This window comes from Sarcophilus harrisii, chromosome 3, assembly GCF_902635505.1.
Source record: "Sarcophilus harrisii chromosome 3, mSarHar1.11, whole genome shotgun sequence".
In the NCBI taxonomy this organism is placed as follows: Eukaryota; Metazoa; Chordata; class Mammalia; order Dasyuromorphia; family Dasyuridae; genus Sarcophilus; species Sarcophilus harrisii.
This window is the reverse complement of record NC_045428.1, coordinates 474,525,247-474,537,976: the sequence shown is the minus strand read 5'-3', so window position 1 is coordinate 474,537,976 and position 12,730 is coordinate 474,525,247. Positions and strand designations below refer to the sequence as shown.

At 32.6% G+C, this 12,730-nt stretch overlaps 1 protein-coding gene across 1 annotated transcript in view; it reads right to left on the bottom strand.

Annotated features, from left to right (window-relative positions):
* Nucleotides 1–12,730, bottom strand: part of CNTN5 (contactin 5) — a 1,555,331-nt gene that overhangs the window by 59,283 nt on the left and 1,483,318 nt on the right. Inside the window, exon 18 of the mRNA XM_031961045.1 lies at nt 11,250–11,399. Coding sequence (XP_031816905.1) covers nt 11,250–11,399 — 150 coding nt within the window. The remainder of the gene's footprint in view (nt 1–11,249; nt 11,400–12,730) is intronic.

Sequence of the window (12,730 nt, the reverse complement as noted above, 5' to 3'; positions counted from 1 at the left end):
TTTTACCTTCTTTCTAAATCTGATTTTTCTTGTGTAGTAAGACAATTGTATAAATATGTATACCTATATTGTATTTCACATATATTTTAACATATTTAACATGTATGGGACTACCAGCCATCTAGGGGAGAGGGTGGAAGGAAGGAGAGGAAAAGTTGGAACAGAAGTGTTTGCAAACATCAATGTTGAAAAATTACCCATGCATATGCTTTGTCAATAAAAAGCTATAAAAGTATTTATTGAATATTGACTATTATTATCTCCCTCCTTTCCCCTTCTTGCTTTCTTCTGATTACATGTGAATATTTCCCTATGATGAGAGAGAAAGAGAGGAGGGGTGGGGATGAAAGACACAGGGGGGAGGGGAAAGGGAAAGGAAGGGTGGGGAAAATGAGAGGGAGAGGGAGGAGAGGAAAAGAATAGGGAAAGATATATAAAGATGTATAGAAAGCAAAAATTTATAATCTTGGAATCAGGAAAACCTGAACTCAAATTCCACTTCTGAACCTTAGTATTACTTTACTCTGATGAGTTCCTTAACCTTTATGTGCCTTAGACACCTGTCTGAGACTTATCTGATAGAGTGTAAGCTCTTTGAAGGCAAGAACTCTTAATTCTTTTATACCAGCCAGATGTTACTTAAATGCTTATTGATTGATTAGCCAGTAATTATGATTGATTCATAAACCAGTAGTCAATCTGTATTGGTTCTACATATGTACAAATATCATACCCATATCTGCCTATCTGAATAGCCACTTCCTATGTCCCCTTACAACATAGAAAGACCTTGGCTTCTCAAAGGCTATGACAGTGAACACAATCAGAGAAGCACTTGAGTTTGCATGTAACAATGGACAATGTGATTATCCTTTGAGGACAATTCTAGCTTAATGTGGAGAGACTTATCATCAAAATGCTGGTGACTGGATCAATTCATAACATTATCTGCTTTGGCTAGAAAAGTTTGCATCCATGTCAGTAATGGAAAGACTCACAAAGGCAATTATTCATAGATTATTAAAATAATAGAGTGAGAGTTACATTTCAAATAAGAGAAAAGGAAGGGTGATTGGAGGTTGGACTGCCATCATTCAGACTTTCATGGACATTCATGAGCTGTTTACTAAGGTATGGTCAATTCAATTGGATTCAATTTAATTTTTTTTGAACTAATTCTTTGTTCTCTTGGGACTTTACAATCAGTAGGCTATATATAACATGCCAGATAAATAAATGTAAGGTAATCTGAAGAACCTTTAGAAGAAAATATGTACTTATGGTTCACTAATACTGAATTTGATTTTGGTATACACATGGAAATTAAGGTACAATAATTCTAACAAATCTAGTCTATATAGTTGAGTACATATTGTTGTTGAGTCTTTTTAGTTATGTCCAACTCTTTGTCACCTTATTTAGGGTTTTCTTGGCAAAAATATTGTATTTGCTTTGCAATTTCCTTCTCCAGAGCATTTTATAGATGAGGAAAACTGAGATAAACAGGATTAAGTGACTTGCCCAGGATCACACAGCTAGTAAGTATCTGAGGCTGGCTTTTAACTCAGATACTCCTGTCTCTAGGATTGGCTCGTATTCACTGAACCATTTAGCTGCTCTAAGTAGATCCATTCATTCATTCATTTTCAGTTATATCCAACTCTTAGTGCACTCCTAATAATGATTAATTTTAAAGCCATTTTATAGCTTGTTCTCTGTAGGTATGCTAAGCAAGGCCTACCCATCAGAGTGCTGCTATCTGAGTGTGGGGCTCCAATGAAGGTACAGGTTGAAGCCCTTATTCCCTTGTTATTGGAGCAGCCTGGCAACTTCATTTTACAGAAGTCTTACTAAAAGCATCATCCAGTGAGAACCTACTTAAATGAACAAATGTTTAAAAAAAAATAAACCTGTCAAAGAAGCAAATCTTTTTAGCAAACTGTAAAATATATAGTCACACAATGAAACTTTTTCAAATGAATAACTGTTAAAAGAATAAATGTGTCAAAGGAATAAATTTCCTCTCCACTGCATGAAACCACAGAATATACAGCTGAAAAGGAACATTTTCAAATGAAAGAATGTTAAATGAAGAAAACTATTAAAAGGAATCATTTTCCAGGCTCTGAAGCTACTCTAGTAATTTTACACTTCAGCATTACCTTTATATCACAGCATTTCATTTTAAAATGATATTGATATGCTCATAAAGAATAAATTTACTCCTACATACGATCTACCTGGATGAATTACTATTAATTACTGGTAGAGATGCACATGGCTATTTGAGTATGAAAAGCATGGAGAAGTATTATTTACATTTTATCACAGTTCTTAACTCTTTTTGTGTCACAGATCCCCTTGGCAGTCTGGAGAAGTCTATGGATTCTTTCTTAGAATGTTTTAAATGCACAAAACAAAATACATAGGATTACAAAAGATACCAATTATGTGGAAATACAATCATATCAATATAAACTCTCCCAAATTCATGGATCTCAAATTAACAACTCCTAAGATATTAATGGAACTTTGCAACAAGGTAGGTATTATTATCATCAGGGAAAAAAAGAAAGAACCTTAATGGAATGAATAATCCTGATTATTCAGAAACCAGGCTTAATTTCCCTGTGTAGATACTTGGTTGACCAATGGAGAAGATACTTTCCTACCTGTGTGTGAATATAGTAAACACAAGTGTAATTGCTATCTCCATCTTGGAGTGAAGGGGGGGCCATGTCTGAGGAAGGATAATGAGTCCAACCTCTTCCTAAAAGAAAGAATCCTTTTCTCTGATTTTTTAACATTATTATTCCTCTAGAGTTGTATACAGTATACAGGGTCACTCACATTTATGCACTGAGTCCTTTGATATTAGAGGTGTTATTTAATAACCCTCATTCATTAATGAAAAATAGAACTCTTTCTATGAGGGAGTGGGACTAGATTGTCTCTCAGGGTCCTCATTCTAACATTTTATGATTAGATGGCTCTTTGTTATTAGAATAAAATTAATGAAATCAGTTTAATGGCTAATAGTATTTATTTTTCCAATCACGTTCATAAAAACACACTTTCAGTCAAAGTAGCTACTTTTCTTCAATTGGACATATTTTTCATTGTAATGCAAGGAAGACCTGATGTGGAATTAAGTAGCTAGATTTTTGTTCTCAAAGACTCTGTGAGCTGCTACTGATAAATGTCACGAGCTTATTAACTCACAGAATCAAGTTTGCATGCACGATTAGCAGGTTAAACTCTGATTCTTCTCAATTTTGTTTCTATCCATGCTCCTTCATGAATAAATAATATAATGGATACCCTGCCCCTAGGCTGCAAATGCCTGGCTGTTTCAATGCAACATTGGGTATGGTAAAATTCAGAGTATTGGCTGGTCTGAAATTGTGGGCTGAGAACAGCTGTGTAAAAGCTAGGAGTGACCAAATCATAGCAAATGACCACAGTTTAAGCACACTAAAATGTCACAGAGTTTCTTACTGGAAAAATAGCTGTAGCAAAAGCCCATTTACTAACTAAATATTAAATAACTAAATTAGGATTCAATTAAATAAAAAGAGGCAGGAGGAACCCATCTATCAAATTGTCTCCCTTCAGAAATCATTCCCATTTCTGCTTCAGTAGGTGTTTACCATGGCTCATTAAATAATATGGTTTTATTTAGAGGCCTGGAAAAGGCAAAGTAATTTAGGAGATTTGTAGTAAACCAGTGACCAATTTGGAGAAGCAACAAAGATTGGAAAATGTAACTGAAAGCTTTGAGGATAGGGGGTGGTGGGGAGAACTATAAAACTGAATTTTAAAAAATGCTTCTCTGTGTGAAGCCAAACAATTTGACAGGTCATGTTGCCATATGTAGAATCAATCTTGAGAATGAATCATAAGTAGATTCTTAGAAAGTACTAACAGGAGGCAGGGTGGGGTAGTAGAATACAAACTTTATTAGCAATCTGGAAACTTGGGGTCTAACCCCATCTTTAATTTTTATATATTCTTAATCAAGTTACATAATTAAGTTGACCCTTAATTCCTCCATTTAAAAACATTAAAAAATTAAAAAGTGATTTCCAGGGTGCTGTCCAACTTCAAAATTCTATGCTTCTGTTATAAAATAGAAGTATTATTTCTTTTGGCAGAAGATTACTTGTATTTTGCAAAAGTCATTAGATAATTTAGGAAATACAGAGCTCTCTCATCTGTATGCCATCCCTTAAATAATAACACTAATGGAAATGAAGACTTTTTAATCTGGCTACTTTTTTTCCTTTTTTTAAATTCATTTGGTAACTGGACAAAAAACCCTCCAAAGACAAAGGCTTAATAAACTTTTCTGTGGGCACAATTATCTGTGGGCATATCTATATCTGCTCAAGTGTCCAAGCTGAATTTCTGTAGTTATGCCTTTTTTGAGATATTAAGACAATTCGGCAGAGGGAGGGAAGAAGAGGCAATGGAGTGGAAACATTTAATTCACAGAGAGTCTAAAACTAAAACAAAGAGCATGAGAAAAGTTCAAGTTGAATTAAAGATATTCATGAGTCCTATACCTCCCTTCTGGCCCTTCTCTCTGGGATTGGTTCTCTTCACATTCAGACTTTGTACTTACTGTCATTGCTTTCTTCTCATTGGATCTAAAAACAATTAGAACTCTTAGTAAAGCTGGTCATGCCTTGCAGTTAAGGCAAATTTTATTCTAAGTAAGATTTAAAATAATTACCCCATCTCTGCTTATAAATCTCTAATAAAAACTGCAGAAGATATGTAGATACTGCATTATTATTAATGATAATTTTGCAATTCACTTTCATACTTAATCTTGATTGATACACCATCAATATATATTTATTAAGTGCCTAGTTTATGCAATGAACAGATCTTAGCACTAGAATTCATAATAATTCATAAGAAAGGCACTGCAAGTATAATTCTCATTTTATGAAAAAGGAAACTGAGGTTCAGACAAGTTAACTGACTTTCTTTAGATTATACCACAAGTGCCAGTTGGGAGAAATTGTACCCCAAGTTTTCCTGACCATAAATCTGGAACACTATTCATGTTACCAAATTAATTTTTACTAAAGTACCAAAGAATTTCTATAGACAGTCAATTCTTTCTAGTAAGTGAATATTTTTATTGTTTATTATGATTTTCCCCTTCTGTTAATCTAAAAGAAAGCCATTTTCTTTTACTTATTAAAATAAATTATTTATGTGTGTCGCTGAAGAAAGCTATTTATTTAATTGCCAATTAATTTTACCTTTTCCCAGTTCCTTCAACAGAATACATTAAATTTTCTTATTAATAATTTCAGAGAAATGTAAGGAAGAATCCTTTTGGTTATATGGTCAGTGTCTTATGTCTAGGAAGGTCAGTACCTACACCATCACAGATCTGGCCCCAATTCTCTTCAACTAAGTGATGGTTTTCCACTTGATCTTGACCTAGAATACACACTGGCCTTCAACAGAATACATTAAATTTTCTTATTAATAATTTCAGAGAAATGTAAGGAAGAATCCTTTTGGTTATATGGTCAGTGTCTTATGTCTAGGAAGGTCAGTACCTACACCATCACAGATCTGGCCCCAATTCTCTTCAACTAAGTAATGGTTTTCCACTTGATCTTGACCTAGAATACACACTGGGTGTGGAGAATACATTCATTTCTCCTTTGTAGTTTGAGCTTTGTGTGATAGTGTCTTTTTCAGAAGTACAAGAGGAAAATTGCTTAGAAAGTATTTTATTTTAAGGCTGGCAAGTTATATAAACATGAAGCAATTTCCCTCTCAAATCTTCTGCTATTTGGTGTACCAACTTTTTCATCTTCTACTTTTGGTGTGTCTATTTGGTAAACAGTGAAATAAAAATGGCAATATTTTGACTTAAGTCATACTATTATGGGGATAGTTTAATGGTCAGACCCTGCCAGAAGTCTTCAGAATTTTAGTATGTCAGTGGATCTGTGATCTCATCAATTTCCTTTGTCTGATGCATCCACGCATCACCATCCATCCATTCATTTTTATCACATATAACTCTAGTCCATATTATTTTATAACATCTCTTCTCTCCTTCCCCAGAAGCATCAACCCAGAATTTTGAGGATTTTCTTTATATTTCTTGATAACCTATGAACGTCAGTAAAGACTATATATATATTTTTTTATTGATAATCTCCTACTATATGACAGTTCCACTTCTGGGTTGATATTTTTACCAATCATTCTATCAATAAACAATTTATTAAACATTTACTATGTGCCAAGAATTATGCTAGGTTTTGAGGATACGCATACAAAGAATGAAACAATTCCCATTTTGAAAGAATTTAAGTTCTAATATTTGGCATGACTCTTGCACATTTCTCTATTGATAGTATCTTGCAGTCTCTTCACACACACTGTTCCTCTTCATTGCTCTTTAGGTGAGTTATGATTTTAATTGTCCAAAGACTATAATATTCCATGCTTTTTAGTAAGATAGCACCACTGAAGAATACTTAAGTTAAAAAGATATATCTATGTTTTAGGGGGAAATTTGGAATCCGTAAAGGCACTGCATAATTTCTCAAATGCAATTCAACTCATCTTCCTACTCAATAAAAGTAATTCTTCAGTCACTTTTTCAGTTGTGTTTGATTCTTCATGGCCCAATTTGGGGTTTTCTTGGTAAAGGTATTGGAATAGCTAGGTAGAGAATCATGTTCTGATGGTTCCAGGAGAAAGTTTGACTTATAGGAATTCATCTGCCTTCTTTAATACCAAAGGATATAGCTTTCAATTTTAGAAGTTTCACTCTCCTTTAAATTCAGAGTAAGTTGATGAATATTATTATAATTACCTAATTCCTTTACTTGAGTCTTTCAGTTGCAAAAAATATAAAATGCTTCTTGTCATTCTATGCCCCTGTAAGCTGATTCCAAACTTTCTTTTTTCAGCACTTAGTACTTAGTTGTCTTAAGAAGAAAATTTATAATAAAGTCTCAAAAGGATGATGTGAAAGGCAATATAATAATAGGTATATATGGTAAGGAAACTTTAAGTTTTAATTTAAAAAAACAAAATTAAAGTCATGTCAAAATTTAACAATATATTAAAGCTGAAAGAGAATTGTGAGATCATCTAGTTCTACCCACCCATTTAGATAACTCACTGGGTCTATGATTTTATTATTGTGTACATTTTCTTTAGTGATGCAGGCTGCAACCCAACCATACTCTCTTAATCTGGGTGACTCCTCTCTATGTTCTTCTGTAGGTACAGAGAGTCTGCCCACTGTGTCAAGACCTCCTTCTGGTTTTCTCAAAATTTTAGATATGAATGAATTGTCCCTCAATCATCTCTTGCTTTCACTGTGTGACTGGTCTATCTTTTTTTCTCCCATTCATACATCTCATCATTTGACATCCTTTATACCAACTCTTCCATAGAATTTCTCATTATTGATTTGCTATATAAGTACTTATACCCATACTATATCTCCTCTTCAGGTGACCTTTAATTTTAATCTTCAGTGACTGTGGAATTCAGTGGCTCCTATTTATATCGTTTTATTGAGAGAATATTGTTATTGTAAATACAAGATAAGAGAGCTTAGATGACTTGCCTAATATCATAAGAGTTAGTTAAAGAAAGTGCAAAGAGTGGGGAAATTCTGCTTCGCAACATCCTTAGTTTAAGGCACTCATCCTTGCATATAACACTGCCTTTTCATAAATAGGATTCAGATGAAAAAACAAAGCATCTTTGATTCTTTCCTCCCATAACCTCCTTAATTAAATCTCAAAATATAGTTGGTTGATTAGAACTCATCTTTTAGAATTCTACATGCGTATTTATGAGAGATTTACATATGAAGTACAGCTTGTCATTTGATAAGAATTCTAATGCTGTCAGTGTTCTTTCTAATCCATGCTGTCTGGTGAATTGGAGGCCAAATGGAACATGAGTTCAACAGCATTAGCCGTTCCAGCGCAACATGTGGTATCCAAACCTGGGAAACATAATGCTGGCAGTAAAAGCTGCCTTTAATTCTCTTTCAACTGACAGTCCTTTATACATTTTTTCCCTGTGATTTCCTTATTTTCTTAAGTAAGATTATAAAGGTTTGAAGTATGTATGGGTAGAGCTCCTGGTAAGAAAAAAAAAAAAAAAGATGGAAACTATATGACTGAAGTAAACCTGCAGAAAAAGAAGGAAGAAATCTTCTAAAATGCAGCATTTCTTGGGTATTAATAAACATCAAACGTCCTTACCATAATTTAGTCTGTAGAGAGAAAAGTGTTTTTTATTAAACCTTTAAAAAGTGTTTTTTAATAGAACTATAGAGATTATACTATTAAAAAAAAGTCAAAAAGGATTACTCATCCACAACAGATTGTTTGTTTTATAAATGAATATTTATATAGCGAACTGTTGAATTAAGCAGTAATCTTTGGTTTTGTTGAAACACAATGAACAATATGCAAAATCAGGGGTGCTTTTTTAAAAAAAGGATATGAACATCACATTATGATTACCAGTCATTTCAATATCTGCATAACAGGTAAATAAAATGAGGAATGACTAACCTATTATGTACTTAATTAATGAACACCTGTACACAATGAAAGCATGGCTGATTTTATGAAAGCATGAAAACGCAACCAGGCAATTAATGTTCAATTTAAAATTTGCATGCTGGAAAAGAAAAAAAAAAAAAAAAACAACCCTGGGAGAAAAACAATCTGTAATGGATAAATGACAAAGGAAGAATGGTGTTTGTTTCAATGTATGCAGAGTATTTTAACTTTCACTTATCTTAATTATTGAAGTCCTGCTTTGTAGTACAACAATCTACCCATCTTCTCTTTTGTGTGATTATTTATATTCTAAATAGATCATCTGGGGAGAAATTATTTTCTAAATCTAGCACCCTTGAGTAACAAGGAGTGGGTAGATTGCTCTGCAGTAGATCAGAACTGATTATCTTAATGATCTAAAACCAAATCTAAGTATTTGAGGTAAGATTTAAACTCAAATCTTTTAGACTTCAAGAACAGTATCCTAACCAAAATGCAATTCTCCCCTTTCGTATGTATTAACCACATACTAATTTTATTTATCAATGTATAATAAAAGCTATTTTTGTTATCTTCAAAGTAGGTCAGTATCTATGTCTTCACACAAGTTAGTGATAAAATGTGGAACAGAATAGCACTGAGGACAACCCCTAGAGATCTCCCACCATTCAATATTCCATTAAACCAATATTCAGCCAATTCTGAATCAATTCAAATTGTGCCCTCTTTTAAGCTTTATTTCTTCCATCTTGTACATAAGGCTATCATGAGCCAAAATATGTTCTATGTTTCAATTTACCATTAATTAATCATTCTTTCATTTAAAATTTTCTTATCACCAACTTCATGTAAAATATAGTACCATCTTCTGGGGAAGCTAAAAATTTGCATAAGACAACAATCTTTGGATTTAACTACTGAGGAGGAAAAGATACAATCATAGTACAAACATAATATAAAATATGACATGAAAACTGAATTAGAAATTTGTGAAACCAAGTGTCATACGAGGTCCAAGGAAAAAGTTTTGATAATTATAAAATTAAATTAATTTAATCTGTCATGGCATGTTTTCTATGTACAGATTCTAGTTACTGGTGATTACTATGAATATAGACCACATACAGAATTTAACAAGGAAAAAATAGATCATTGCATTGTTTTTACCTTTGAGAAATTTCAATTTAATTATCTAGCTATGAGATATAATCTATATTTTCCTTCCCTTTTTGGTAGTTTCTTTTCTTTACACTTTCTAAACTGCCAAGTTTATGAACTATAATGGCTTCAAATATATCTACAAAGAAGATTCCTAAATAAAAATAATGATACTTTTAAAGAGAACTTTTGGATTTGCAAAGCATTTTCCTCATATCAACACTATGAGTTACATAATTTAAAAAATAAATATTCTCATTTTTCAAAGGAAGAATCTGAGGCTCAGAGATATTAACTAACTTGCCCAAAGTAACAGCCAGTAAATAGTGAAGCTGGTCATTGATCCCTAGATACTTAAGTTCAAATGATATTCCCTTTCTATCTACATCCATGGCATTTTTTAAAATATAAAACTCAGCATCTCCAAGTGTCTATATATGCTTCTGGATATTTATATTAAGATCTGATAACTTGGCAAGACCTACCTAAGCTTGTATTCTGTTCTTCTTTGGCTTTGAGGAACCATTATCACTCTCATGCCATGGTAACCATCAGATTTCAGTTTTCATCAGGACATCAAATTTCATTTTACATTATATTTATTTTTATATATCTCTTATTCTCTTTTGAGACCATGGCACCATGATGGCAGGCATAGGACATTATCTAAACTTTGCACCTTACTCAGTACTTAGCAATAATCAATAGCAACATATAGACAATAAATAAAATCAAATTATATAAATAATATATACTATAAATATATAAACAAATGAATTAAATTATAATTCTATTTAATATTAATTCTGATTATTTCCCTCAATTAGTTCTGTTCCATAACATTTACATCCTCCACAATCTGGCTCTTAATTCCTTTTCTAACCTTGTTTCACATTTCTCCTCTTTAAACAGTCTATGTTCAAAGTAAACTAGATGACTAGTTATTCCAAAATCTGGATTCCATTTTTGGACCCTGTATATTCATATTAGTTGTAAGCCATATGTGGAATAGGCTTCTCCTCATTTCTGCCATTCTGAAATGATATTTTTCTTTGACACTTATTTTAAGTATTATCTCTTCAAGGGGTCAAACTTCTCTCAAACCCTCCAGAGATTCATGTTCTTCAAAATACTTCTTGTGTGTATATTTCCTATTTATCTGTGTACATATGATGTCTCTCTGCATTATAATAGAATGCCCATTTCTTGAGGAAAGGTATTATTTACTTTTTGTCTTTGTACTTCACAATAAGCATTCAATTAGTGCTTACTGAATTGAATTTTTAGTTTTATAGAGCTAAAATGCTCTAATATAGAAATAGTATTATCTTTTAATCTCATACAGGTGAATTTTAAAAAGCCTTTACATTTATTATTGTTGTTGTTGTTTTTATTTTAGAAACAGTACCTTTAACCCTCCCCCCGCCTTTTTATTATTTTTTTTTTTTTTTGGTATTTCTTGCTTGTTCAGAATTGACTCAAATGAGTAACTCCAGTTTTCAAGATTCTTACCTGCTTCATTAGTACGGATCATTCGAGATGGTGTGCTTGGATCTCCTGTCCCAATAGGATTAGTTGCCACCACTCTGAATTCATATTCTACCCAGGGATTCAAGTCAACAGCCATGGCAGATTCCATGTCTCCTGTTATGATTTCTGGTACTGAAAAAGAAAACAAATTTCAAGCCATTGGGGTTTTTGGAAAAATCTATATACTGTCATGAATGGCAATCAAATAGATCAGAGCTACTAACAATGCCCACAGGACAATACAGAATGTCATATGATATGTGATCGTGATCTCAATTCTAGTCTCATTAGCAAAATGAAAATGTAATCTTGAGAAAATAAGTACTTCCATATATTACTAAAGAGAGTTGAAAATAATATTTGTACAACATATTTGTATGCATGAAAGTCATGCATAGTAGGGATCATTTTGTAATTTTTTAAAATAGTAAAATACTTATTAATATTTCAAAAGATATTGGCCTTCATTGAGAGAGAAGGTATTTCTTCCACTAATATAAATTGGCGCCCTTAATACCTTAATTGTTGTTGTTTGGTTATTTCACTTATATCTGACTCTTTGTGGCCCCATTTGGGGTTTTCTTTGAAAAGATAATGGAATGATTTGCTATTTCATTCTCCAGTTCCTTTTACAGATGAGGAAACCAACAGGGTTGCGTGACTTCTTAGTATCACCCAGCTAGTAAGTGACTGGATGTCATTTGAACTCAGGTTTTCCTTACTCCAGACTGGACAGTCTATTTACTTTGCCAGCTAGCTGCCCTTTAAAGCATATAGCCTCCTGCATTAAAAGTTTAAACAACTTCCCCAGATTTTTACACAGCTGGCATTTGTCAGATATAGGACTTGGAATACAAAGTCTGAGGATAGCTTTTTATCCAGTGTATTATGCTGCCTCTTAAATATGGATTGCATTCAAAATTTAGCAAAGCATTAAATGTATTAACATCTTCTTAGTAATAAATTTGACAGTTTTGGTGAAGAATTTTTCTCTCTAAATTCCTCTGAATTTACACATCCCTTTTCTTATGCCTTTCACTAACATTTTGTTTTCTATGGCAAATCTGTAATATCCTAGTATCTAGAGATAGAAGGAAAATATAGTTCAAATAGCTCAATTTACAAATGATGAAATGAAACCTTCAGAAGAATTAAGTAATTTATTTAAGCTCATACAAGTAGTAAGTGGCAGAGAGGATTCAATAGCACAGATGATTGAAAATATAATATCTTTGTAACATCATAGTGACTTCTACTTACTCTTGCTGGACATTTTTAGCAAAACAAATAAGAGAATAAGGGTCCTATCTCAGAAAGTAAAAATTTCTCAGAATTAGCTTAATTTGTGTTTATTCCATTGATTTTTGGCCTAACGAAGTATTATTGGGAGACCAGTGAATTTATTCTATAACTCTTTGGTTTCTAAATATTTATCCTATTCATCTGAAGTCTTATTTGGAAAT